The following is a 27937-nucleotide window of genomic DNA, read 5'->3' as shown; positions in this document are numbered from 1 at the left end:
CCCAGCCTGTCTCCCGCCGCCCGCCCCGGAAGTCGGCCGGTCCACGCGCTGACCACGCCCGGCGGCCCCGCCCGGGTCGTGACGTCAAGTGGCGAGACCTTGACGTCACAGAAGCGCGGTGGGGAGGTGTCAGGGGCGACCGGCCACGCGTCGCCATAGCAACGGCAGGGCGGGTTCGGGCGGGCGGCGGGAGCCCCGCCCCCCGGGAGGTTGGATAGCCGGGCTCCTTCTCGCCCCTGCGCGCCCCAGCAGCCGCGCGCCTCTGGTGCTCCCACGGGCTGCCGCCTGGCCTCCCTGGGGCGGCCGCAAAGCGCGGCGGTCGTCGCGCGGCGCCTCCCGCTGCCGCAAAGCGGCGGGCGCGCCACCGGGCCCCGCCCCGGTCTGTGACGTCACGCGCGCGCCCCGCGGCCGTCGGCGACTGCGCAGTGGCTGCCGGGCCCTCCCCCGCGACGCTGGCGGCGTAAGCGCGGGCCGCGGGCGACGCTGCGAGACCGGGGCGAACCGGGCGCCCGCGCGGCGGGGACGGCCCGCGCCCAACATGCGGAGGCCGGCGGCGGCAGTGGCGCGGGAGCGGGGGTCGGAGCGGGCGCCGGAGCCGGAGCCGGAGCGCGAAAGGGGTCCGGAGCGGGGACCCGCGCCGCGCTGCTGAGGGAGCCGGGGCCGCCCAGCCCGGCCAGCGGGCCGCGGGGCCACGGCCACGGCCACGGCCACGGCCACGGCGGAGGCCGTCAGGTAACGACGCGCGCGCCCTCGCCGGCTGTCGCGGCCACGCGCCCCGGCCCTGCGGCCCCACCCCCGCGGACCCCCGGACCTGCCGCCCGTATATCCCGCGGACCCCCAGACCCGACATCCTGTCGCCCCTACACCCTGCACTTCGGACCCCTGAGCCCTGGAACCCTGCACCCTGCCTCCGTTACACCCCGCGGACCCCCACACTCCCGACCCCGCTTCTGTGGACCCCTGCACACTCGACCCTGCGACCGCACTGCTCCTACAGCCCAATGACCCCCACACTCTAGACCCCAAGCCCTCATCCCTTTTTCCCTGCACTCCAGACCTTGCTGCCGCTAGTGACCCCCAAATTCAGTCTCTGTCACCTTTCACCCCCGCTGATTCCTAAGCTGCAGACCTCACTGTTCCACTGGTTTCTTACTCCAGACTGCTGTCTCCCACTGTTACTCCAGATCTGTGTCCCCCGCTGTCTTCTCACTACAGACGTTGTTATCCCCACTGTCCCTTAGCCCCACCCCACCTCCCTCCTTCAGCGTCCCCCAGTGTTCAAGCCCACTGTCCACTCTTTTGTGTCCTCTCACTCCTCCAGCTTTCTCCCCTGGACCCGTTGCTCCTCCCCACGCTGGTTGCACAGACTCTCCCCTTTGTGGTCCTGCCGGTTTTGTCCGGGGAGCTGCGGGCAGGGAAGAGGAACAGCAAGAGGGTGTCTGGTCTGGGGAACCTGTTGTGGACGCTGCTCAGGAACTCCCGGCGCGCTTGGCCTGGCTGCGCCTCCCTCTTCCGCCCTCGCCACCGGCTTTGTTTTCCGGAAACACTTTAGATCAGGGAGGGGGGTGCAACGTCTGTGTGCGCGGACACACTGATCCCCTCCCTGCCCTGCCGAGGGACGGCGCTTCCCCTGCCCCCGCTGCCCCAGTTTTCTCAGGGGAAGCTTTCACGTTCGGAGCTGCAGGCCTGAGAGAAAGCCCTGCCGTGACATCCAGGGCGTCGTCGTGGGCAGACTTTGGGCAGCTGGGTTATTCCCTTGGCCTCCGGATGGCATTGTTTGCAGGAAACAGCCTGGAAGGTTCCCTGCCCATAGGTGGAGTCCAGCATTTTCTCCCCAAGCCCCCTCCACGGAGGGACCCCAGGCCTGGCCAGTGTCTGGGACTCTAGGGGTTTCTGTACATCCATTCTGTGGGACTTTTGGGGCTCTCTGTCCCTGCCCCTGGGGACATGGGCAGACTCAGGTGGCATTTCCCAGCTCCTGGGGGCTCCTGTAGGTTGTGGGTGTGAGAAATGGGTGGGAAAGCGCAAAGGCTCTGATCTCTGGGTGAAAACTATCTGCCTGGGGGTTGCTCCGATGGAGGGGTGGCTGCTGGGGAGATGGAGGCGGCCTCTGAGAACAGACTGTGAAGCTGGGCCGCAGGTTTGAAAGGGGGAAGTTTGTGGTTATAGCCAGGAGTGTGTTTTTATCTGCTGTGTCTCCAACAAATTGTGGCTTTTCTGGGCTCTGCAGGCAGACGAACAGGCAGGTGGGCAGGGGCTGGCTGGAGCGCCCCCAGGAGCGCACACAGGCCTGCACGTGTAGGTCTCCCTGTCTTCAGGGCCCCAGATGTTTAGTTCAACCCCTGTGGTGCTGTCTGTGGCCCTGCCTCTGAGGCTGAGCTGGGGGTCTGGTGGAGGGGGGCACCTCCTGGGCTAGGGGGCTAGTTGTGCCTGCTGTACTTGGTAGTGGAGGTGTGACCCAGGTGACTGGCGCGAGGGAGATGTGGAGGGAGCTGGCTGGGCCCCCACCGCAGCGGTGGGCCAATCCCCTGTGGTCCGCAGTGGTCACTGGGCACGAGTTTGGTTTTTCTGTCCGCAGTCTGACCTTGTATAAAGCGGCCTCTTGTCCGATGTCGGGTTTTCTAGTTTCTCTGAAGTGGCTCGAGGACAGGCGCCTCGTTACCGGGCTGAGCTGTGGCAGCAGGGCCCTGCGCACACAGAGCCCTTGAGCTGCCGGTCTTGTTCCACCTGGACCTTCTTGTCTCCTAGTCACATGGTGACTGCTCTGGCTTGCCAGAGGAAGCAGGTGAGCTGTTTGTTTGTTTGTTTTGTTTTTAAACTGAAAGTCTCCTTATCTGCTCATCCCAGTTGTGGGGAAGTCAGCCACAGAGGCGGTCCAGACAGCTGTGGGGCCGCCTGTGTCCTTGGAGACTGACTTACTGGTGTGCCTGAGCAAGCACTCAGGACAGGCCCAGTCCCCACGGCTGTACCTGGAGACAATGGCATGTCCCCTGGACTTCAAGGGACACCCAGTAAGGCCTCGTTCTGTGGAGCTGCCCCAGGCCCCCCCAGAGCAGCAGGTTTCTGGTGGTTGTGGTGGGGCTGGGTTTCTGTCTTGGCAGAAAGTTTCTGGCCCCTGCCCCCCACTGAGGTCCACGGAGGCCTTAGCAGGCGGCGGCAAAGGGCCAAGGAGGTTACTGGGTGTGGGATGTTGTGGCCAGGGGCACCAGCCTGCAGGCCCAGGTGTCAGTGGGTGAGTCAGGGTGGTGGTTGGCCACCTTTGTTTTAATCCTGAGGGGTAGACAGGCCCTTGTGAAGCGGCCTTGCCTGCTGATTAGTGTCGTGGGCGCTGTTGGTGTCTGGTGTCTGGCCGGGACCGTCACGTCCGATGGGGACCCTGCTGTTGTCTTCCAGGCAGGGGGTCAAGGAAAGGGACCTGGTGGTGTGGGAGGGCCCCTCCTCCGGTGGCTCCGCATCCACCCCTCCCTCCCCATGCAGGAGCTTTGGAGAGCCTGTGCTGGGTGACCCGCAAGTCCTCGTCCTGCAGAAGAGCAAGTGAGGCCTGAGTGACCTCCAGTAGAAGGCCCTGGGCTCTGACGAGGCCAGCTACATACCTATGCTACTGGGAACCTCCGTGCCCACTGGGCGCCACCAGGCTCCTCTGGACCTGGAAGGGGCTGTGGGCTCCCGTCTCCTCCCGTGTCCTGGGCCCCTCTCCCTCCTGCCCCGTCTCCCACGTGAGCTCTGGGTCCAGGCTGCGCTGGCACTGGCCCTGCGGTGTGGGGGGTCCACAGGAGGGTTGGTGGGACTCTCAGAGAGGCCAGTTGGTGGTGGCACGTCTTTTGCTTGCTGGGAACCCCACGTGTGCCCCTGTACACAGGACGGTGCCTGGATCTGGGCCCCCTGCTGTCACACGGCCCTTCCTGTGAGCTCCTCTCAGCCAGTGTCAGAAGTTGGGTTACCTGGTGCAACAGACCCTTGATGGATGTTCTGCTCTTGGCTTCTGTCTGTGTAGATCTCCACGCGGGGGTGAGTTCCTCACTGCACCTTGGGAGACTGAAGCCCACAGACCGTGTGGGGTGCGAGGAGGTTCCCAGTGAGTGAAGGGGCTGGGGGTCTGCTTGGGCCTGGCTGGCAGGTGGCGCCCCTGGAGAGCCTGCAGGGTGGGACTCCTCTCCCGCCAGCAGGAGGGGTGGAGAACTGCCTGGCGTCCTCTTGCTGGCTCAGAGCCTCCCCTGCCGGCCGTGGGCAGGGGACCCAGATGCCCGATCCAGTCCCAGGTCACTCCGGGTCACGGTGGGGTTGCTGTTGGTAGACATAGATGCCTGTTGTTACGTGTCATGACTTCACGTGGATCTGTGATGCATCTTAAGAGTCTTAGAAAGCTGTGCTTGAAGCTAACGCCTCCGTTGCCTGGACTCCCCCACCACTCCGAGTGAGACGCAGCCCTGCCCTGGGGTGTCTCCCCCGCCCAGAGGCCAGGCTGCTCTTCCCACTGAGGGTGCGGGACTCACAGCTTCCCTAGGGCCCCGTTTCAGAGTAAGCCCGCAGTGGGGAGTACTGGTGGTTCTCCCCCAGGACTGTGCCCATCGTGGGGTCTCTGCTCGTTGTGGTCCCAAGGCCATGCCGGTGGGTGCATGTCAGGGCTCCACTGGGTGTCCAATAGGTGACCCAGCTGGAACCTCAGGGCGGCTGGGCAGGGAGTGGGCCGAGTGGAACCCCGGGGCCAGCCGGTGGCTCGGAGCCTGTCTAGAGGCCTGGGACCGTGGGGGCCATAGACCCCTCCCTCAGATCTGCTGCTGCCTGTGGAATCTTCCTGTGAGGGACTGGGGGCATTTTAGTTTCCAGGATTCACCTGCCTGCCTCAGGGATTAATAATACCAGGTAGAGAATTCTGGAAAGTCCAGGGGCTTTGGGGAGAGATGGGGGCGGTGCCTGGGGCGCGGATACCTGAGGCCTCCTTCCTCACTACTTCTAGAAATGGCCTTGGGTGTAATTCTGTCTTTACAGAAACACTACTGCGTGCTGTGCCAGGCCGTGCTGCAGAGCCGGGCTGGCCGCGCAGCCACCCCTGGGGGAGCTGGGCACAAGCTGGGGACCCCTTGGCCTGCCCACCCCAGTTCCGGCCACTGCCTTTCCCCGCAGCTGTAGCTGCGGGTCTGGCAGCACTCACGTTAGGGACGCGGTCTAGACCCGGGCTCTCCCCTTGGTGCTGTGGGCATTGGTGCCAGGTCGTTCTCTGGAGCAGCCCCAGTTGTGACAACCACCGATGTCCCAGACCTTGACCAGTGTTCGCCCCGGGTGAGCCCCCTCTCACCCAGATTTCCCACCCACGTGGGTGCGGTAGAGGCATGCAGGCACCCATTTCAGGGGCTCCCTGAGCACGTCTCTGGGCCTCCAGGCCGGCCTTTGCCCCTGTCCCGCCCTGGGAGCTGGAGGGCTGTGGAAGCAAGTGGGGAGGGAACGTGGCTCTTCTGGACCCCGAGCTGCAGCGTCCGTGGTGGCCGGCCGAGATCCCCCCTGGGGCAGGGTCTCCCCCTGCTCACCCGACGACGACCCTCACTCCCCCTTTCTGGTTTCGCCCCGTCGTCCTCCAGGCTACTGCCCGGGAAGTGGGGGCAACGCCTCTGCCGCCAGGCAGAGAGTGGGAGAGCCACTTAGGAGACCGGCTCCCTGGGGGTTGGGAGGGCAGAGGTGGACGCGGACGCGCCGCTGTCCTCCCTCAAAGCGGGGCTCCAGCCTGGTCAGTCCCACGCACCTATGGCTGGGGCTCCTCGCCCAGGCGAGCTGAAGGGAATTCTCGGTGCCTCTCACACCCCAGCTTCAGCACCCCTGTCTGAAACAGTCACGACGGTCCCGGGCTCATGGGCGATGCCCAGGGTTTCGGAGCCGAGGTCTCTGTCTAGACCCCTGGCGGTGCTGTGGCCGACCCTTGGCCCCGGGCCGATGGGATGTGGGCCACCTGGGCGCTGCTGGTGCGCTGGTATGTGGTTAGAAGGCTGCAGGTGAGATTCGTTTCACCTTGTTTAACTTCTGTCCGAGGTATGATTGTTTGCACGCGTGGTCGGCGTCGGGGGTTACTGCTGGGGCAGTTCGCTTCCTTTATGTGTGAGTATGTATTTTACACTCGTGGCTTATCATCGTTTGGAAGAAATTTCATTGGAAATACTTGCTTTTAACAAATGAACTTGAATAGAAAACTTCAGGGCCCTTGGGGCTGTGAGTCCTGCCAGGAGGCTGTCAGCGCTGCTGTTAGGTGTGGCCAGATGTAGCAGATAAAAGTGGGAGGCCCAGCGAAATTTAAGTTTCAGACAAACCACCCAAAGTTGCTTAGTATAAATGTGCCCCCGGTACCGTGTGGTTCACAGGAAAGTTGTACTAAAAGTGCTTCGTTGCTTATCTGAAGTCCTGGGTGCCGTATATTTTTATCTCCGTCTGGCCACGCCAGGCTGGCTCGGGCGGGTTAGGGTGGGGGGCCGGCCTGCGAGGTGCGGAGTGGAACCCTCATGATGAAGCCCGGGGCCACTGGGGAGGCCGGAGTCCCCCCTTCCTCCTCTCTCCATCTTCTCACCGCTTTCTGCATCTTTTACTTCTTATGGGCACACACCCCTCGACTCCTCTGAAATATTTAAGGCCACGTCTGCCACAGAAGCTGCTTAAACCCAGGCCGGGAGCTGGCGGCGTGGCTCTGGCAGCCACTGTGGGTGGGACTTTGATTCGCGCCGGTCAGAGGAGCCTCAGTCACTGCGTCCTTTTAAACAGCGTTGTTGAGATACCACACGCCCCACTGTTTTTAGTTGAGATACAGTTCACAGACCAAAAAGCTGACTGAAGGAGCACACGCCCGTGACGTTTAGTGCATTCAGAGCTGTGCGACCATCACCAGGACCAGTTCCAGAGTGTTGTCGCCCCAAAAGAAGGCCCGTCCAGAACATTCTGTCACCCCAAAAGAAGCCCTGTCCAGAGCTTCCATCATCCCAAAAGAAGCTCGTCTCCATCATCAGTCACCCCTCAGCCCCTCCCCCAGCCCTGACTGCCAGGAGCCCCCTCCCTCTGTCTGTGGACTGGCCTGTTCTGGACGTTTCACATCCGTGGACTCACACACTGTGCGTCCTCCCGTGTCTGCTTCTCTCCCTGAGCTCGTGCTCTCAGGGTCCGTCCACGTGGCAGCGAGGGTCAGGGCTGCTCTCCTGTTCACGGCAGAGCGATGCTCCTGTGTGTGGAGGGACACGTGTTTATTCACTCTTCGGTTGCCGGACATCAGGTTGTGTGTACCCTTTGGTTGTGAGTTGTGCTGCTGTGGGCATGTTTCCAGTTCTCATGGATGGACGCTGAGCAGTAGGGTTGCTGGGTCACGTGGTGACTCCGGGTTTAATTTGTGAGGAACCGCTTGCTGTTGTCCATGGCGGCCGCACTGTTTCAAGAGGACCCGCCATGGCTGAGGGTCCTGTTTCTCCGCATCCTTGCTGACTCATTCTCTGGGTTCTGCGTCCTGGCCTCTCCTGGAGTGGGGTCATGCTTTATTGTGGCATCTCTGCCTCCTCAGAGTCTGGGGACTCTGGCCAGTTTCCGGAAGATGGTCTTCCTGCTGCCCCATGTTTTCTAGAACGCAGCCCCATGGAGCGTGTCCTGGAGATGCCGGTTCCTGCGTCAGACGCTGGGGCGGGTCCTGCCCTTCGACACCACTGGCAGCCAAATGGGCCTGTGGCCTTCGATCATGACGCCCTTGGCTCCCTCGCCTGCTCTCCTCTGAGCAGGTGTGTCTGTGTCCCATGTCCTGGAGTGATGGGCAGGCCTCGCGAGGCCACAAAACCAGTGTCCTCTTGTTGGCCGTTGTCAGTAGCGAGGGGTGATGTGCTCGACGAGGAGGAGGCACGTCACAGCATAGCATGCTGTGTGTTGCCGCTCGGGATCTGGGAAACGGCGCCGTCCCACTGCAGCGAGGCCCTTCCAGACACCTGAGAGACAAGGGCATGTTTATAAGTGGGGTCTGGCTGCACGTTGGACTTGCTTTCTGCTCGGGAGTGGCCATGGTTCTCCTCCGAGTCGGGGAGGGAAACCATCCCAGGCTGCGCCCCCAGGAAATGGAGCCACTCTCCCCGGCCCTCTTACTGCTCGGGCAGCACCTCCACTGGCCACTCCAGCCAAGGTCAAGTCCACCACTGGGATTGGACAGGGAAGCTGGCTGGGCCGGGACCCTGGGGGTGACCCTCGATCTGCCCCAGTAAAACTGGGAAGATGGGCTTGCAGTGGCTTTAGGGGCCCTTTAATGCTCTCCCTCCTGTGTCTCTGCAGGGTTCAAGGCCGTGAGGCGTCCAGCCCCTCGCATCTGCTCACACTGCCTTTTGCCCTTGGAAGAGCCAGTGGGCCAGTTCCCCCCTCCCCGTGCGGTCCCTAGAGGGCAGGCCAGGCCCAGTCGGGGCAGAGTGCGGGGACACCCTGAGAGCCCCCCCTCCCCACTGCTTTTCCCACTATTTGTGAGTTCACAGGAGTTTGCACATGCTTACCAGGGAGATGATGGGATTCAAGGTGCAGGAGACGCGGAGGGCAGCCCTGAGCTGGGAGCCACCTGAGGCCTCCACCCCTGCGGGCACACGCCACCGGGCTGCCCATCCGGAGTCCTTTCTATAGAAGCGCGGTTGCTGCCACACCAGCAAGGACTTCTCCCTCTCACCTGGCCTGAGAGCCCAGTTTGCCTCAGTGCAAGTGTCCCTGCCCCCGAGCTCAGGCCAGCGCCTGTTCCATCCCAGGTGGTCTGAGACGCGGCACGGTGTGGTCAGCAGTGGAGTGGGCTCCCAGAGGCCTTTGCTCCGCGCTCTGCCCCTTGATCTCCTGCCGCGGCCGTGGGGAGCGCGCTCGGTGGGGCAGACATGCTGCCGACAGCAGTGAGCACCGTGGTGGAGGTCAGGGGCTGGGCTGGGTGACATCTGAGTAAGGACCAGAGCTGATGCTGAGTACTGAGGGAGAGGAGGTGCAAAGGTCCTGAGGCAGGAGCATGCCCACCAGCCACCATGTGGAGCAGAGTTAGGGTGTCATAGAGAAGAGGCTGCCACAGGCTGTCAGAGAGGTTTTTTGTTTTTTTCCTGTAATAGATTTTGTTTTAATTTTACAGATAGGCAGTGAAGATAGTTCAGGGGGTTCCCGCATGCCCCACGACCAGTCCCCGTGGGTCACACCTCACCTGAGTGCTGGACGCATCCCGGCTGGTGAGCCAGTGTTGCTGCATCACCATTACTCCGAGTCCACGCTTCCCCTGTGTCCTCTCTGCCCCGTGCCCGTGACATTCAGGCCCCCCGAGCTGTGTGATTTCTCCATCCCCCTTCACGTGGGTTCCCCGGGCAGTTTGAGGAGCCTGAGCTGGGCGTGGACAATCGCTTGACTGGGCGCCTGTGCTGAGCTGTGGGGCGAGGCCAGTGCTCTGGTGTGAGGGAAGGTCCTGGATCTGCTATGTCCAGGACAGTGTGCGCCAGCCCCTGGCACGGCTGACCCCCGGCCTGTGCCTGGTGCCATGGAGTGCTCCTCTGTGTTTGCCTTCTGACCGGGGACACCCAGCTTGGACAGTGCCCACCCGGCCTGTGAGCCGGGGGCGGGATGGTCAGCTCCGCCTGTGCGGCAAGGCCTGCCCTGTCTCTGTGCCTCTAGTTGTCCCGTGTCACCTGTTGTTACGCAGGGTCTGTGTGTGGACTGTCCCCCGTCCCTACGATTGGACGCCTTCTCTGTCCCTCCTCGCCCCTCCCCAGACCCCCATTTTCCTTGTAGTTCTTCGCTGCATGGGTTTTCATGCGAGCCTGAATGTGGGTAGAGCCTGTGGTCCAGCCACGTGGCGCACGCCCCCCATGTCGGGGCAGCGCCTCTGAACACACCCAAGGCATTGTGTCTGGGTGTCACTCCTCCCGCCTGGGGTGCTAGTGTCGGGAACCTCGCCTCTCGTTTTGAGAACCTTTCACATCTGTGGGAGCACTGCAGGGAAAGTGCTCCGGGCCCCGGGTCCTCCTAAGCACACCCGCATCATGTCTGGCCACTGTCTCCGCCTTTCCAGATGGGGCGCCGGGACCTCCAGGCCCGTCTCAGACCTGCTCCCTCCCCCGTGGGGTTTGGGTAGGAACTCTCCTGCACCAGGGCCTTCTCTCTGGTCACTAACAAGTGACCTAGGCCACCTCCTCGGCACACTCGGCCCATGTTCGGGTGTCACCGGTGGTGCTTCCCTGGCAGCCTCTGCCAGCTAGGGTGCAGCACATCCACCCGCTCCTGTTTATTCAGAGTTGCATTCCTGTACTGTAAATCACTTGTGGCTGCTTAATTCATTTCTGTGCTGACCTCGTCCCAGGGGCCGGTCTCTGTATTAGGGCTGTTCCTCCCTCTCTGCTGTAACAGCACGCTGTGGTGACCTCGAGCCTTTCGGCTGTAGCCCCAGGGCCGGCCTGTCTCCGGTTTCCTATCGGGGAGTGACACCAGGCCCTGGCACTTGGGGTGCTCGTGGCTGTTGGGGCACCATGCCCTCGCCTGGGCAACTCCAAGGAGGAGGTCCTGAGGGACAGAGTGGGGCTCAGCCTGAGGGAGGGATGCTTGCGTCCAGAGGTGCCTCCAAGGGGCTGGGGCTGGGGTCGCACCAGAGTGTAGCACCTCTGGCGGCGTCTGCCATGCGCATTGGGGCCGAGAAGCCTGTGAAGGGCCTGCCCCAGGGAGGAGGCTGCCCACCTCTGTCCCAGACATGCCCTGGCTCTGGGCTGGGGCTGTGCTCGTGACGTCAGCCGGGGACTGTGACATCACTGGGTGGAGATGGTCAGAGAAGGGGGTTCCTGGGGCCTCCACCTGGGGACCTGGCCCCTGGCCCTGACAAGATGGAGGACCCTCAAAAGAACATGGCAGGTAACTCAGCTGCACTGGGCACTGGTGGAGGCGCCTGGCCCTGCCCCAGCACCGGCCCTGCAGGACCTACGCCGTGTGGATACCAGCAGGCAGGCCACACCCGGGGCTGCCGGACACGGCCAGTGGTCGGCCACGGCCTGGGGCTCTGACGGGGGTAGGCCAGGGTTTGGCCGGACTGGGAGCCCTCCCAGTGTGGGATTTCAGTTGACCACGAGGGCCTGAGTGGAGGCCTTCCCTGTGGGGTGGGGAGAGTTCCAGGTGCCCCTGGGAGGACCTGGGGGCCATGTTGGTTGGGTTGAGACTGGCTCTGTTTCGGGGGTGAGTGAAGGATTGGTGCCCTACCCCTCCCTGACTACTTTCACCTGCGGCACCTGGGCCAGGGCTGACAGACCCTCTGCTTCCCCGAGTCCACCCGCGTGTGCGTCCACCGGGGTGTGCTGGGCTGGCATGGCGCATGGCAGACTCCCCGGCTCCAGGCGGACGTTTGACCCTGGTCTCAGCCCTGTCTTGGCACTCTGTTGCCCCTTCTCCCCCGGCCAGCATGTGACTCTCGTGTCACCCTCTCTCAGGTCTCATCTGGCTCAGGGCATCCCAGCGTGCCCTTTGTGGGGGTGGTAGGTGGCCCCCGGGGCGTTTGTGGGGTTGGCAGGGCTGGCATCCACAGGGTCAGGATCCAGGGCTCTTTACCTGCCTCCTGGTGCCCCAACTCCCTGTAGGCCGTGACCCCGGGTGAGCTTCAGTCCTGGCCTCTGACCACATGGGGCTGTGGATGGGGCCCCGAGGTGGGGTGCTCTACACCCCAGAACCTCTAGTTCTGGGCCTGGCTGCCATCTCTGTGCCCCCACTGGGACCCCCGTGCACTCCAAGGGGTGGGGCCCCACGTGAACTGAGCCGTGTTGCCCCAGTGCTGCGTCCCCTTTCAGCGTGGGCTGTGCCCAGGCCCACGGCTCACACGTGGCTCAGTTCCATCCTGTGCTCCGTCATGCCCATCGCCTGCACAGGGGCCTCCTTGACCCTCACCCTGCTGGCTACTGAAAGCATGTTTGTAACCTTGAGTCCTTGCTGGTTGGAAGTACCCCTGCTGGACAGTGTGACCAGGAGATTGGGGCCTGCTGAGGGCTGTGTGACACCCTGGCTCTGTGACCCACCCTTGGTCAGGGCCCAGCTCATTGCTGACCAAGCCCCAAGTGCTTAGAGGATGCTCAAATACTCCAGGTGCTACCGCCACTGCATTGGAGCAGGTTCTGTGGACAGGAGAGTTGTCAGCCCCTGGGCCTTCCATCCCGCAGGGGCTGGGAGTGGCGACCTGGCCCAGGGGCCTCAGAACCAGCCCGAGGGCTTCATGGCCTTCAGAGGGTAGCTCCATTGGCTCAGAAGGGTTTGCGTCCTGGGTCACAAGGCCAGGCGAAGCTAGAGGCGTTACCTCTATAGATCGGGGTGGGGCCAAGAGCAGGTCCCACCTGGACCTGAAAGCAGGGGGTCACTGCCCAGAACAGAGGCCTGCCACAGTGGGACATGGGGGTTTCGGGGGCTGCCACATGCCAACAACTGGGGAGGGGCTCCCGGGAAGGGCTGGTAGTTGGAATGCAGAGAGCTGGGTCCCCTGGAGGGGCTCCTTGCCTGTGCCCGACAACAGAATGGTGTTGGTGCCCCCGTCCTGTAAAAACTGCTTGCCCAGAGCGGGACTGAGACCTAAGTTTCTGCCTCCAGGGTCCATGGGGCACAGCAGAGGGGTGTGGGAGTGCAAGGTGCCTGCCCTCTGGCCACCGCCCAGCACCTCCACGTGCCCACCACGTCCGCATCTCTCAGACCAGGAGATCATGCCCCGATCTCCATGCCCTCCTCTCCCAGCACTGTTCCTGTGGTCAGTCTTCCTGGGGATCAGGCATTGGCTCAGGCATGGTGGGAGGGGCCTCAAGCTCTACGGGAAGAATAGAGACCCTCCTGCCACTCTGGAAGCACTCTGCGCTGGGCCTGAAAGAAGGCCAGATCTGTCTGTCTTCACCCCCAGCATGTCCTGGCCTCACCTGTGTGGCCTTCCGGACCTCCATGCAGTCCCTAAGGTGTTGGCTCAGTGGGTGTCCTGGCTGCTTCCTGTGGTTCTGCAGCTTGCAGGCCAGGGGTGCCCAGAGTAGTGCCCGGGGCATCCTCAGGGTAGAGGTGATGAAAAGGGACAGGGCAGGTGTCTCCATAGAATCCTTGAAATTCTCATGGGTTTGCTTTTCGACTCTGATGCGCCTTTGTGTTTCAAGTGTGCTTTTTGCATGTGTGCACATGTGTGTGCTTTTAATTACTTTCCTACAGGAAAGAAAGTCTGGCTGGAAACCACCTCTGAGTGTGCGTTAGCGGATGGTGCATAGATTTGAGTGACCTCTCACTGTGGAATCCAGGAAGTTTTCAAAGGAACGAGGGTAACGTGTCCAGATGTGTCATCTGGGAACAGAAGGTGCCTGGCTGTGTGCAGGGCTCCAGATGGCAGACCCAGGGAGACAGGGCACCAGGAGCTGTGGCTTCAGTTTCCTGTACTTTCAGAGTTTTTACCAAGTATAGGTGTTTCCTACGAAAATTCCATGCCAGCTGGTTACTGTCCCAGGAGTGTCAGCCTCCTGCCCCTCTCCGGCTCCAGAACCGAGTCATGCGCACAGACTCCTGTGTGGTCCGGCGTCTGGCCACTCTGAGCCTGGGCCCCACACGGGGCCCCTGTGAGGCCCTCCTCCGAGGGCAGGCTGGTCCTGCGTCCCCACGAGGACCCTCGGCTCCCTCCCTCAGCCCATCAACAGCCAGATGCCTTTCCTGTGGTCTTCCGCCATCATCACTGATTTCAGTGAGTCTGGCCTCCTCCCCTGTGTCTGGCACTGGCACGGAGGCTGGGCGCCATCTCAGCCCGATGGGGGAGACGTGAACCTGGAGGTACAGTAGGAGTCATCAGGGAAGGCACCAGTCAGAACCACAGCGAGCTCTCACACCCTCCGGACGCTGTACCAAAGCCAGACAGTGAGCTGGGAGGTCTGGTGCAGAGTGCAGCCTGGGGATGGGGCAGCTGACTGGGAGGCGGCCTTTAGTTGCGTTTCCTCTCAACCCAGTGGTGCCAGCCCTACATATGTGCCCAGGAGAAGCAAACCACAGTCCTCACAGATACCTGTACACAGACGTCCTCAGCAGCTTAGAAGTGCTCACAACCCACGTGGATGAGTGTGTCCCTCCACTCACGGGAGCGTCGCTCAGCCGTGAACAGCCAGAGCAGCCCTGACACCCGCTCCTACGGGGCCAGACCCTGAGAGCACGGTGCTCAGGGAGAGAAGCAGACACAGGAGGACTCACAGTGTGTGATTCTGTGGATGGGAGGCGTCCAGAACAGGCCAGTCCACAGACACAGGGAGGGGGTTCCTGGCTGTCAGGGGCTGGGGAGGGGGCAGGGTGACTGCAGATGGGGATGGGGCATTTTTCTGGGGTGATGAGAATGTCCTGGAACTAGAGGTGACAGTGGCTCAGCTCTATAAGCATAAGCTGCAGCTCAGTAAAAAGCACCGAATTTGGTGTGCTCTGTGACTCCTCTCTCTGAGCTAGGGATCAGGACATGCCAGGGACCTAGAAACCGAGGCAGGCGGCCTCCACCTCCCAGTAGGAAAGTGCTTGGCTTTTCTCGCAGGAAGCGTCTGCTCCCCGGATGCGCCCCTGGGGAGCAGGGCTGGGCCTGGGCTCAGAGGAGGCTGGAGTCTGTGGGGACTTTGTTTGTAGTAGAAAACTTGAGATTACGATCTGTTCCTACAGACATGCTTTTAGGCTAAACCCCAAGTGCCTTGAAGGGACTCTTCTTGTTTCCAGACACAGGGAAAGAGGGCAGCCCCTTGGTGCCGCCATCCCTCCTCCTCGCATGGTCTAGGGTCTAGGCAGTGCTCAGGGTGGTGTGGCGCAGATGGGGGTTGCACAGGCCCCCTTCTCTCTCTGTCTGCCCCGGCTGCTGACAGACATGCCTGCCGCACCTCCTCACCTGCTCTGGTCCCCAGTGTCCACCCGAGCAAGGCCCCGAAGTGGGCGGGCCTCGTTTCTTCCTGACCGAAGCCTTGCAATGGCTTCGGAGGTGCGGGCCGGGTGAGGCGTGAGTGTGGGCTGGACTGGAGGCTGGTACTAGCCGTCGCCCTGCCCAGCCCGTTCCCCCGAGAGCCTGCTCTTGCAGGAGGCGGGTGGGGTCCGCACTCTTGTCACCGTGCACGTTGGTCAGTGGGTTTTCACTTTAAGGAGGAAGACCTAAAACGAGGCCAGACCGGTATCGGGTTCGGGGGCTCCTGCCAGTGCTCGGTGCTGCTCACAGGGAGCAGCAGCCACCACGGCAGCCTGCTCAGGTGTCACGGGCGAGGCTGGTCTCGGGGGGTGGGGCGCGGCGGTGGCCGTCGCCCAGGCTCCCCGCGGTCGGGCGGGCAGAGCCCGCTGGAGCGGAGCAGTGATCCCGGGGCGGGCTCTGAGGAGCCCCTCTGTTTAGTGTAGCTGTTTCCTCGTGGGGCGTAGACTTGCCTTTTCACAGCAGCTGTTCACAGTTCACTCCCAAATCCCCGACGTTGAACAGCCGACCCCCGACGAGTCACTGATTGGTCACATGCGGGAGGCGGTATGGCCCCTGCGTTTGGACCCCTGATGGCCGAGGTGAAGGCAGGCCGCCCCTCGGCCCCTGACTTGGGCCCGCAGGCTCCTCGTTCACGGTCCACCCAGGCAGCTCAGGCTTCCCGTGCGTGTGGCCGCCAGGGGCGGAAATGGTGGGCGGGACTGCTGCCCGAGTCCACTTGGGGCCGGGCCGGGTATCTCTCTGAGCCCAATGACAAGTGTGTCTGTCACACATGCAGAGGGCGCTGTTCCCCGTGGAGCAGGTGGCCCGTGACAGTGGGAGTGCACCGAGCCACGTTCAGACAGCCGGACCCCCCCCCCATCCTGGTCAGTGGTGGACCCGGCCGCGGGGCGGCTGTCCGCCGCTGGGGTTAGGACGTCAGCCCACCTGGAGGGCCGCCTGAGAATGCCCGGCACCGTGGAGCTGGGCTGAGAGTCCCGTCCAGCGGTTCTTGTTGGAGCCGGACGGTCCGTGCGCTACTGTTCGCGTTGTAGGGAAATGTGATGTGAGCCTGTCAGCGTTACAGGGCGATGTTTTCCCTGAAGCTCGTCTGGAAACCTCCTGGGTCTGGCCGCTCCGAGCCGGTGCCCCTGCTGGGAGGGGCGGCAGGGGCGGGTGTGAGCCGGTGTGTGGACGTCTCCCCTCACCTGGCGGTCTTGCCTCTGTGAGCATGCAGTAGGACCCCCTCTTCGGGGCACCCCGGGGGGCCAACAGCAGATTCTGTCCTTGGCTTGGTATGCAGAGGCCCCCCCTTTCATGTCCCCTCTCATTATCCCCAGAGCCCCATCCCTCCCTCAGGGTGGGGGAGGTCAGGGTCAAAGGTGAAGTCAGGCCTCGAGGTGTCACCATGTCCGAGTCAACTACGATCTCAGCACCGGTGTCGTCAGTGACAGGAGGTGGCTGGCCGACTTTTCCGTCTATCTGTGCTGTGGGGGGTGGGAGGCACTGGGGGCCGTGGAGGCAGCCTAGGCCAGGCTTGGACACCTAGGGAGGTGGGTAGGAGACGATGCTGTCACTGCCTCTCCAGGGCACCAGGAGCGGTGCTTGTCCTCTGCAGCCTGCCTGGGGGTTGGGGGAGGCCCTCCAGGGGCCTTCGCAGGCTGTGAATGAGCTGCAGTTGAGGCCCTTGACCGCGCCCCCACAGCAAGCCTCCTGTCTCACCCCATCAGACGTCCAGGGGTCCGTGGCCTCAACCAGGCGTCAGGCCTGGAGCGCCAGACGGGGACGGGGCGTAGGCGTGAGCTGCAGTTTGGGGGTGAGGGGGTCTTGGGCAGGCGGAGCCCCACACCAGGCCTCAGGCGGCTGAATCAAATTGTAAAGAGGACGAAGGAAGCTTTATAGGAGCAAATTAGTGTTTTCTTCTTAAAGAGATGTGTACGGCTTTGGTGTGAGAATTGGCCAGATGGGACAGGAAGAGGATGAGGGCCTGTAGGAGGACAGTGACAGGTGGTGGAGGAACACCCCTGTCTGCAGGGTGACCCCATGGCCCGGGAGGGGCTGGCACCACAGACAGACCCTGGGGTGCTTCTCAGGGCCTGCCCTGTGTGTCCCCTCCCCACCCCCCTGGCTTGGGTGGTGGGCCCCTCCCTGCATCCCTGGGGACTGCTGGGATACCCAAGAGGCCCAGCTGGAGCCCCCCACCACCGGTGGCACACACAGCTCCCTGTCATGCTCAGAGCCTATCCGACTTCCCTTGGGGCCGCTGGCCAAGCGAGACCTGGCCAAGTCAGGGCCTCCAGGGCCGGAGACCCGCAGCCCCTCCAGCTGGATACTCTTCACCGGCCTTGTTTGCCTGCAGCAGCTGTCACCCACCTGGTCACAAGCTCCTGGAACCAGGCCCAGGGACCTCGGTGCCACCTGGATGTTGGTGGGGGTGCGGTGGGGAGAGGCAGCTCAGAGCTCCCATGCCAGGGGCGAAGGCCTGTCCCCCAGCCTCGGGCCCTTTCTACTCTGTCTGTCACTGTCCCTCTTCCCAGGAGCCCTAATGGCTCCACCTTCTGCCCTAGCTCGGGGCTCCCTGCCTGGCTTCAAGGTGTTGGGCCTCTGTCATTCGACTGGTGACATCCCCTCCCAGCACAGCTGTCCTGAAGCCCTGGGGAGGACGGGCAGTGACAGGTGGGATTCACGCAGGCCTAGTCACCCACCCCTCTGCCCCAAGAAGGTCACAGATCACACTTGTGCCGCAAAGGTGTTTCCAGAATGCGCTCCCCTACTAGAGCCCCCTCCTGGCACTGCTCTTAGTTATGCACAGTCCTGGGTCTCCCTGCTGGGCGGTGCTCTGGACCCTGGAGCATGTTGCAACCTTCTAACCCATGCCTATTTCTCCGCCAGCCGAGAGCCACGAGATTTGAGCCCGCGGGACCTGTTAGCAGCATGTGTCCGCCCCCCCGCGCGCGACCCCGAGGCCACTGAGATGAGCGCCGCGGCTGGGCCCTCGCGCGCGCGCGCGTCCCACTAGCCGGGGCGCTGGGCCGCCATGGTGTGCTAGCCCCGAAGAGCCGCCGTGACCTCAGGTCTCCGTGGAGCCAGGATTTGCACGGCAGCAGAGTCACCGTGGAGAGGCCAGGGTACCACAAACTTATGGATTTTGACAAGAAAGGAGGGAAAGGGGAGTCGGAGGAGGGCCGGAGAATGTCCAAGGCCGGCGGCCGGACCAGCCACGGCGTTCGGAGCTCGGGGACCGGCTCGGGGGTCCTGATGGTGGGCCCCAACTTCCGGGTCGGGAAGAAGATAGGCTGTGGCAACTTCGGGGAGCTCCGGCTAGGTGAGCCCCGCGTTCACGTCGGGGGCGCAGGGTGGGGGGCGGGCTGTCGGGACCGGGGACGCAGGTAAGTGTGTGTGTCTCTGCCCCCCTGAGGAGGTTGTGCAGGCCGCCGGAGCCCCGCCTCGCCTACATGTCTGGGGAACAGCCGTGTTGGGGGCTGAGGGCCGACGGGGAAGCTGCCGCTTTCTGAGCTGGGGGCTCGGGGCCCTGCATTTCCTGCTCGGCGCTTGTCCATTGGGAGCTGTGGGCGACCTTGAGCCCCTGCCTGGCAGCCAGCGTTGTGGAGTCTGACGTGCCCAGCAGCCCCACAGGGCTGGGCAGAGAGGCCTGTCCCAAATCAGAGTGCACCTGGGCCGTTCCAGCGGTGTTGGGGTTCGGCTCAGGCCTCATTGTCCTGGGCTCAGGGTTCCCAGTCCCGTGGGTTGTCAAGGCCTGGCAATCCAAACTCTGCTGAGGGGCGGGGTGACAGTGTGGGAGAGACCAGCACCCTGATCGGAGCATGGGGCCCCAAAGGCCCACCCCCCACCTGCCCAGCATGTAGGTCCTCTGGACGGGGCCGCCTTGACCTGCCCCCGCTGCCTGGTGAGCACGTGCACATGTGTGCACCCTCAGACTCGCACCAGCAAACACACCCAGGCCCCTGGGCCCAGGCCTGGCCCACAGCCTAGGGTGCCCTGTATGACGCTGGGGACCCAGAGGGCTGTCATGGGTCCTGCCTGTGGCGTTGGGAGCAGCGGCCTTAACAGCGCAGGTCTCTAAGCAGACAGGAGAGCGCGTGGTGGGGGGAGCAGTTTTTAAGCTTATGATGCCTTTCGAGAATTGAGGTGCAGTTGGCGCTCCGTATCAGAGGACCTGAAGCCCGCCGAGGCAGAGGGCTGCCTGTATTCACTGTCCTCTGCCGCTTCACGTAAGGGACCTGAGCACCTGCAGATTCGGGTGTCCCTGGGGGCTCCCGGCACCATTCCCCACGGACGCTGAGGGGCGACTGTGTGTATTTGCCTGGCTCCCGCTCGGCGCTCTGGGAGAGTGTCTTGCTTGTTTCCCGTGCCTGGAGTTGGTTGCTCTTTGTTACTCTGTCCATTTGTACGACTGCGCCCCGGTTTTGCTTATGTGCCCTCCCGCTCAGGGGTATTTGGCTGTGCCCAGATTTGGGGTATTGTGAATAAAAACGCCCTGAGCATCCTTCTCCAAGTCTTGTGTGTGAGTGTTTCCATTAAAGTACTCGGTCACGTGTGCTTCTGAGAACCTGCCAGGCTGGCTTCCTAAGCGGTCGCAGCACTTTAAGTTCCCGCAGGCGGCACACCGGTTCTCTGGGTGTCGCCCCTCCTCGCCAGCACTTGGGACGGCAGGCTCTTCCATTTCCAGCGTGTTGGTGGATGTGAAGTGGTGCCTCGCTGCTCATGTTTATTTGCTTTTTCCTGATGACCAGTATTGAGCGTTGTTCCCCTGTATGTAGTATGGGAGTTGGGGAGGATTGGGGCTGTTTTAAAGAGTTTCTTTTTATCTCTGGTTTGGAATTTTGATTCTGCCTTGTTTAGGTGTGGTTTTCTCTGTGTTTATCCTGCCTTGAGTTCGTTGAGCTTTTTGGATCTGTGTACTGACACCGTTGCATTACATTTGGGAAAACTGCCATTATTTCTTCAAATGTCTTCTCTGCCTCTGTTCACTCTCTTCTCATTTTCATACTCCAGTCACACGTTTGTTAGGAGTGTCTGATGCTGAGTGTCCCACAGGTCTCTCAAGTTCTTCTCAGTTTTCTCTGAGCCCTTCTTGTTCCTTGAGGCTGGATAGTTTTATTGCTCTGGTGTAAGTTAACCCTTCTTTTTTTCTATGTTGTCCAATGTATTATTTGATACACCTATTGGATTTTTCATTTGGTACATTTCACTTCGATTTGATTCCCCTATTTTTTCTATTGAGATTTTTCCCATCTACTCGTTCATTTTGCCCATCTCTTCCTTTAAATCCTCAGACATCCCTATAGTAGCTGTTTTAAATGCCAGTGTCTGTGGTGCCTTTGACTCTGTCTTTCCTTTTATGGTCCTATTCACTTTTCACATATGTCTAATGCTGTTTTATTGTATACTGGACACTGGGTGGCACACATGAGATCTGGCAACTCATCTTCACTCCATCAGGGACTGGTTTTCAGCTGACAGGGTGGGCCAAGAGCAGACATGACTCATGGAGTGGAGTCCCCCTCTACGATACATGGGCTTTCTGGGTTCTCAGCTGAATCTCGGGGGAGTTCAGGGAGGTCTCCGTGCTCTGGATGGCTGTGGCTCCAGCATCCTCCTGCCTTGTGCAGCCCCCGGAATCTTCTGCTCACAGCCCCTCAGGAGGTGTCCTCCTCCTTCAGGCCTGGCTGCCCTCTCGCTTTTCTCATACACTGCTGAGCTGGGCGTTGGTGAGGCTCTCAGAGCCCAGAGCACCTGAAGTCCCCTGGGAGTCTGGAAATCCACAGACTGCACGTGCCCACATGTGCACACACATGTGCTCGCCTCAGACTCTGCTGGACTCCAGGACTTTGGCTCTCCCAGAACTTACACGTGCGGTCAAAACAGGAGGTGTCTTCAGTAAGACACAGGATAAAATTACCAGTTACCAGGAAGATCAGTTAGGCACCAGTGAAATTTAAACTATCTGCTTATTTGAAAACCTCGTGAAGAGCAACAGGCTGGCAAGCCCCAGCCTGAGAGGTGGCCATTGCTGGGCACCGTTTGACAGAGCGCTGGTACCCAGGGTGCAAGAAGGGACAACAACCCAACAGTAAGAAGATGGTCACTCCAGTGAAAACCGGGCAAGGGATCTGGACACCTCACAGAAGCAGACGGGTGAGTGGCTGGGGAGCGTGAGGGACCCTTGCCTCATCCTGGGGAAGTGTGGTCTGCGTGGCACAAACCAGCAAGCCTGCCCAAGAAGTGCCCCAGCCGCCCGCAGAGAGGCCTGGGCCCCGCTCTGGTGATGGACATGGGACACACGCCAGCGGCGTCCGCGATGGGGCAGGATGTGCCTCTTCAGGAAGCCAGAGCGAGCCCCGTGGGAGCCAGGGGGGGAGGGGCGGGCGGTGAGTCCCCCTCTTGGGAGGTGGGGTGCGGTGATGTTCTCTGTCAGTGGGGTCGTGGGGCCCACAGCACGCATTTGCCAAAGCTCATCAAATGCAGCGTTCCACAGGTACATGTGGCCTCCCAGGTTAGCGCCAAGAACCAAGTACACAGGGAACCTCATCTTCAGAGCAGAGTGTTCAGGGGCAGGGTACTGATGTCTGCAGCTTTGAAATCCATGTGAAAATGAGACGACCGGGGAACAGGTGTGTAGATACGCTGCCGTGCAGAGAGCAGCTTGTGGCTTGTGGGATGCGAGGCTGCGGGGCTAGGGGGTTCACTGCACACAGTTCAGTCCTTTTTTCTGTATGTTTTGAAAGTTTCATGGTACAATGTTAGGGGAAACACAAGAGGCACCCCTGTTTGTTTAATCCGAACCCAAGAACCAGGACTGGAAGGAAGCTTTCTTTTCCTGCTAGAGGGTATCTGCTCGTCCTAACCGAGCAAGTGGGGGTCTGCACTCACCCACTCCAGACGGCGGCCAGGACCAGAAGTAAAGGTGAAAAGACTGGGGAAGAAAGACAGCTGTGAACAGCCCTGGATGCCACAGTCATGCATGTGCAGATGCCAGAGGGATTTCTCAGTGAAACAGAAATGATGTGTTTAGCAAGGCTGCTGCTCTGCCAACACAGATCAGCTGTGTTTCTCTGTTCAAGCAACAACTGGCAAGTAAAAAATTAAAACCACTACCAATCGTAAGAGCACCAAAACCACAAGTGCCTCCAGCCCACATCTAACGGAGGCCATGCAAGCCCTCTGCACCGAGCGCCGAGAACATCGCCGAGCGGCCCGCCCGGAGCAGTGGCCGGGGCGGCTCTCCTGCCGACTCGATGTCCTCCCTGCAGGTTTCTAGGGAAATGGACGAGCTGACTATAAACTCTGATGGAAACCCAGGCGCTGAAGAGCCGAGGCTGAGCTGAAGACCCCCAGGCCAGGCGCCAACGATGCAGACGCCCAGCGTGGGGCAGAGACAAGTGGGAACCCAGACCTCCGCCTGTGGGGTGGGATCGGTGGTGCCTCGGCCATGACATGGGTGGGGCCAAACCAGTGCAGACTGTCCGGCTGCAGCGGGCTGGAGAGCGAGCCGAGGCCTCTTCCAGGCTGGATCCTCTTGGGAACAAGACCAGCAGCAGCGCAGTGACTCAGGCGTGAAGTTGCCTGCGGGCCAGTGCGCCGTGGGGCCCCCTTCCCAGCGCTGAGGACCCAGGAAGCCGGCGGGAGGGGCAGAGGGATGGGGGTGTACTCGGTGCTGTGCGCAGCTCCTGGCAAACGCACACCAAAGGCCTGCGGCGGCCCCTGCATGGTGGGAACTGTCACCCAGCAGCATCACTGCCCTGTCCTAGGTCTGAACTTTGTTGAGTTCTGGAGCTTGGGTTTTTTGCAGTTTTGTGGGGTTGAGCACATTGGCTCGTTCTCTGTGGGCACGTGGAGGTCCAGGTCCAGGGTCTGTTTGTAACCCCAGGATTCAGGCTCTGCCCCGGCCCTGCTGGGCTCTGTCATTCGGGGAAGCTACAGGGCAGGGGTGGGGGGTGTCTCCTGGTCTGGTCCTTGCTGCACAGCGATGGGGGTGGGGCTGGTCTTCCGGTTGCAGGAGGCCGTGCCCAGCTGAACTGAGTTACAGGAGCCAGGCTGTAGGGTGACCGGTGGGGATGAGGGGGTCCCTGGGGCTGGGGGGGGAGTGCAGGTCAGGTGGTGTGGGGGACAGGACGGAGGGAGGGCGTGGGCAAGGGGTGTGGTGTCTCCGAGTTCCCTACAGCTGCAGCTGGAGGGTCTTGGGGTCACCAGGGCTCTTTGTTCTATTTTCCCTTTTCTAGATGGGAGAAATTGGAACGCGTTGGCGTGCCGGCGGGAAGGATCCCGCAGAGGACTTGGGAACAGCCCCTTGAGTGGGCCGAGGCAGGGCTGGGGGGTTGGAGGGTGGTTGGGGTGCCTGGGTGAGAGCTGGGTGGGGACTGAGGAGAGGGCGGGACGGCAGCTTGGGGCCCAGGAGATGAGGGTTCGGGGGCAGATGGCAGTGCCCACAGCGGTGTGGCCATTCCTTGTGGGCGCCCTTTTCCCTCCCGGGCCTGAGAAGGCTGGGCCAAGTTCACAGTGGAGAAGGAGGTGCCCCTCGGAGGGGTGGGCGGGGCTGGGTCTTCTGAGTGCCGGGGCCCTGCCGGCCTGATGTGCCTTTCCTCCCGCAGGAAAGAATCTCTACACAAACGAATACGTAGCTATCAAGTTGGTGAGTCCAGGCCCTGCCCCCAACCCCCAGCCTGGTCTGTCCCCTACCCCGGGACCCCGAGCAGGAGTGCCAGGCCTGCACCCTGGGTAACATCCGCACATGTCCTCGTCCCTCGCAGGAGCCCATCAAGTCCCGGGCCCCGCAGCTGCACCTGGAGTACCGCTTCTATAAGCAGCTCAGCGCGGCAGGTACCCTGGGGCTGGTTTCGGGGGCACAGCAGGAGCCCGCCTGGGCATCGCATGAGTCTGTGGTCCTCTGCCCGCAGAGGGCGTCCCTCAGGTCTACTACTTCGGTCCGTGCGGGAAGTACAACGCCATGGTGCTGGAGCTGCTCGGGCCCAGCCTGGAGGACCTGTTCGACCTGTGCGACCGCACGTTCACGCTCAAGACGGTGCTCATGATCGCCATCCAGCTGGTGCGGGCTCGGGAGCGGGAGTGCGGGGTGGGGGGGTTGGCGGGCGAGGGCGGGGCTGGAGGGGCGGGGCACAGGGCGACCGCTGCGGCCTGCCCGCAGATCACGCGCATGGAGTACGTGCACACCAAGAGCCTCATCTACCGCGACGTGAAGCCGGAGAACTTCCTGGTGGGACGGCCGGGCACCAAGCGTCAGCACGCCATCCACATCATCGACTTCGGCCTGGCCAAGGAGTACATCGACCCCGAGACCAAGAAGCACATCCCGTACCGCGAGCACAAGAGCCTGACGGGCACGGCGCGCTACATGAGCATCAACACGCACCTGGGCAAGGGTGAGCGGCGCGCAGGCCGGGCGGGGGGGCGTGGGGGCCGCGCTGACCTGCTGTCCCCCCGCAGAGCAGAGCCGCCGCGACGACCTGGAGGCGCTGGGCCACATGTTCATGTACTTCCTGCGCGGCAGCCTGCCCTGGCAGGGGCTCAAGGTGGGCGGCGCCGGGCCCGGGCGGGGCGGGGTCTCCTGCGTGCTGTGCGTGCTGAGGCGCTGACCCAGCTCCCCGCAGGCGGACACGCTCAAGGAGCGCTACCAGAAGATCGGGGACACCAAGCGAGCCACGCCCATCGAGGTGCTCTGCGAGAGCTTCCCAGGTGAGGGCCGCCCTGCCCCGCGTTCCCCGGGTCCCTGCTCCCTGCAGGGCCCCCCACCCCAGGCGCCCCCGTTCCGGACCGTCCCCGTGCCTCCACGCACCCAGCCATGCCGCTTTTCGCAGAGGAGATGGCCACGTACCTGCGCTATGTGCGGCGCCTGGACTTCTTCGAGAAGCCCGACTACGACTACCTGCGCAAGCTCTTCACCGACCTCTTTGACCGCAGCGGCTTTGTGTTCGACTATGAGTACGACTGGGCTGGGAAGCCCCTGGTGCGTGGGGGCCCCGGTGCGTGGGGGCGGGATGCTGGTCTACCAGCCTTGCAACGTGGAGGGGGGTGAGAGCGGGCCCGGGGCCTCAGCACTGGGTCCTGTCCCTGCAGCCCACGCCCATCGGCACGGTCCACACCGACCTGCCCTCGCAGCCTCAAGTTCGGGACAAAGCCCTGCTACACAGCAAAAACCAGGTGAGGGGCCGGGCAGAGGACCTAACAACACGGGAGGGCGCAAAGCGGGGCCCACAGGACTTCCCTTCCCCCACTTTCCCTGCAGGCACTGAACTCCACCAACGGGGAGCTGAATGCCGACTGACCCCACCGCCGGTCACTCCAATGCCCCCATCACGGCCCCCGCAGAGGTGGAGGTGGCTGACGACACCAAGTGAGGCCTGCCCCGCCCCCTTCCACCCCCTGCGCCCGCCTTCACCCCCCCCCCAGCCTGCGCCCACCGCCCACCCTGTTCCCGCCTCTTCCAGGTGCTGCTGTTTCTTCAAGAGGAGGAAGAGAAAATCGCTGCAGCGACACAAGTGACCTTGGGCGGCGGCCCCTGAGTCCTCCCGCTGCAGCCCCTCGGGCCAGCTTGCCGTGGCCCCGTGGCCACAGCCAGATGCAAGCTGCAGGGCTGGCTGAGCTGCCGCCCCCACGGGGGGCCACTTCCTTCACGTAAGACTTTGGCCGAGGTTTCTACACCTGTGTCTAGTCCTCCCCTCCGAGAGCATTAACTTTAAAACAAGGAAAAGAGAAAACCACAGCGGCCGTCCTGCCCCACTCCCCGCCCGCCTGCTGAGTGAGTAGTGGGCCCGCCGCCACCGCCGCCACCGTTAGTGTGATTCAATGCAGCTTCTCCCTCGATCCAAAGGCTGTTTTCTCGAGGGGGCGCTGCGGGGGCGTTGCTGCCGAGGGTGAGCCCGTCCTGGGCCTCCCCAAACCAAAGGGGAAGGCGGGGTGGGGGCGGCCGGCAACCAAAATGCTGCACCAAAGCCTGGGCCGGCGGGCATGGCCCGCGGGCTGTTTTGCGCACCTGCTCAAGGGGCCGCTGCTGGCCCGGAACTCGGGGCGCTGCCTCGTGGCCAGCCGGCAGCGCCGGGCGTGCGGGCTTCTTGTGTGGGCTGTGCGCTGCTGGCCGAGCAGTGGGAGACAAGCGCCTTAAAGCCCGTCCCCAGCCCTGCAGGTGCGTGCGGAGCGGGCAGCCCCGTCAGTGCTGCCAGTGGTCCCTGGAGCCCCGCGTCCTGCGTGGGCAGAGCGGCTGGGGGTGCCCCCACGGCGTGTGCGTCTAGGTCTTGCTTTACAAAGTGTACAGAAATGGCACTTCCGTTTCTTTGATGCTTCCTGGAAGCCATAGAACTTAGGGGCTTTTTTAAAAAAAATAAAGGAAAATGAAACCAGTCCTCAGTGTGGTGTCGTCTTTCCGAGAGGCTTGGCCGAGCCAAGCAGCAGCTCAGATACAGTGTCCCTGGGGGGGACAGGCGGAGGTGGGACAGTCTGGAAAGGAGCCAGGGGGTGGCAGGCCCCTTGCTCAGGAGAAGTGGATGGTGGGAAACAAAGTAGCAGAACTAAAGTGAAGGTAAGCACTGGGCTGGGTTATTGGGGGCAGGTGGGAAGAACAGCCTTAAGCAAACAGTGATGGGAGGGGGAGACCACAGATCCGGGCGTTGAAGGACAGGGGCTCCCCCTGGGTCTCCACACACACATTGGGACCCCTGACTCAGGCTGCTTCCCTTCCAGGAGCAAAGAGGCGCCAACTGTGTCTGGGTGCTTGGGTCTCGAGGGAGGCCAACAGCGCTGAGGGGGAAGCCCGGTGACGGCTTCCCAGTCACCACGGACGCAGCAGAGGAAAAGCGATCCTGGTGGCTACAGAGTGACTGTTTCTGTCCCTCAGCGTCCAGAGGTTGCCACCCCCAGCAGGATGGTGTTAGGAGGTGAGGCCTTCACAACAGCGGGCAACTGGCAAGACGCAGATCAGCAACAGTTCTTTATAAACATTTCAACAGGGATCCCAGGAAGCTGAAGATGCTGACAGCACCTGCCCTGCCTGCTGCCAGCCTGCTCAGGACAAGTCAGAGCCACCGAGGGGAAGACCAGGTGTGTGCAAAGTCCTGCCCACACTTCTAAAGTAAGTGAAGTCCCCAGATACCCCGTCGGGTCTTGGCCCCCTGCGTCTCTGTCAGGCTGTGGGAGCAACGGCAGGGATGGGGGGCAGCCAGCAAGTGGCCAGAAGCAAAGGGAGCAGGAGTTCACAGCACGACCCAACACGGTCCTTCGCCCCAGCAACAGGATGCCCGGCCTCCCCAGGGAGATGACCTGAGGCCGGAGGAGGGCAGGCGCACAAGGCTACTCCAACAGGGTCAGAGGATGTGAAACCGTCTTGGCTCAGAAATTCAGAAACTAAGGAGGGACATGGATGGAACCCAGGCCTGGAAACAACTGATGGGATTTGGGAAGGAAGCGTGAGAACAAAATGACTTTAGAAAAGAAGGATAAACTGCCAGGTGCCCAAAGTGCTGAGAAGGATGTGGGAAAAGACCTTGGAAGCAGGAGGAGAATGCAGAGGTGAAGCAGTGAGTGGTGTGGGGAGCATGGAGGTGGTGCCGGGTGGCAGCGGAGGGAGGGTTTCACCTGCATCTTTGAAAATGTGGGTCAGAACGACCACCTGAAGACTGAGAGACCTGAACCTCCAGGTGAATCAGAACAGTCACCCATGAGGCACGTCCTTGCAAGACAATCACCGTCAAGGCCCACGGGCAAAGAGGTAGAATCTTTATCAAAGCGAGAGGGTTCGGCCTCGGGAGGGAGGCAACGACGGAGTAGCCTTTTCAGAAGCCAGGGGCTCCAGGTGCTGCCAGGACGCGCTGGATGCGCTGGACAGCAAGGCAGAGGGGAGGCCAGCCCGAGCCCTGCGGGGTGGACTGGAGCCAGAGGCACCGACTCAGGCGCTCTCTCTCTTTGAATTGCGGTCAGTTACAGTGTGTCAGTTTCTGGTGTGCAGCACTGTGTCCCAGGCGTGCACACACATACTTTTCTTTAAAGGCTATCGTAAGACACTGAGTGTAGTTCCAGGTG

At 62.2% G+C, this 27937-nt stretch overlaps 1 protein-coding gene across 1 annotated transcript; it reads left to right on the top strand.

Annotated features, from left to right (window-relative positions):
- The first annotated feature begins 593 nt into the window (after nucleotides 1-593).
- CSNK1G2 (casein kinase 1 gamma 2) lies at nucleotides 594-26265 on the top strand. The gene is given in 13 exon segments (XM_032466055.1): nucleotides 594-732; nucleotides 17780-18212; nucleotides 23500-23540; nucleotides 23659-23728; nucleotides 23806-23954; nucleotides 24054-24288; nucleotides 24353-24438; nucleotides 24517-24601; nucleotides 24724-24872; nucleotides 24983-25066; nucleotides 25152-25187; nucleotides 25189-25259; nucleotides 25354-26265. Coding segments are annotated over 12 exon segments (1245 nt in total). The 5' UTR covers nucleotides 594-732; nucleotides 17780-18028; the 3' UTR covers nucleotides 25409-26265.
- Nucleotides 26266-27937: the final 1672 nt, after the last annotated feature.

The sequence above is a fragment of the Camelus ferus genome, chromosome 22, assembly GCF_009834535.1.
Source record: "Camelus ferus isolate YT-003-E chromosome 22, BCGSAC_Cfer_1.0, whole genome shotgun sequence".
Taxonomy (NCBI): Eukaryota; Metazoa; Chordata; class Mammalia; order Artiodactyla; family Camelidae; genus Camelus; species Camelus ferus.
This window is presented reverse-complemented; position numbering and strand designations above follow the sequence as displayed.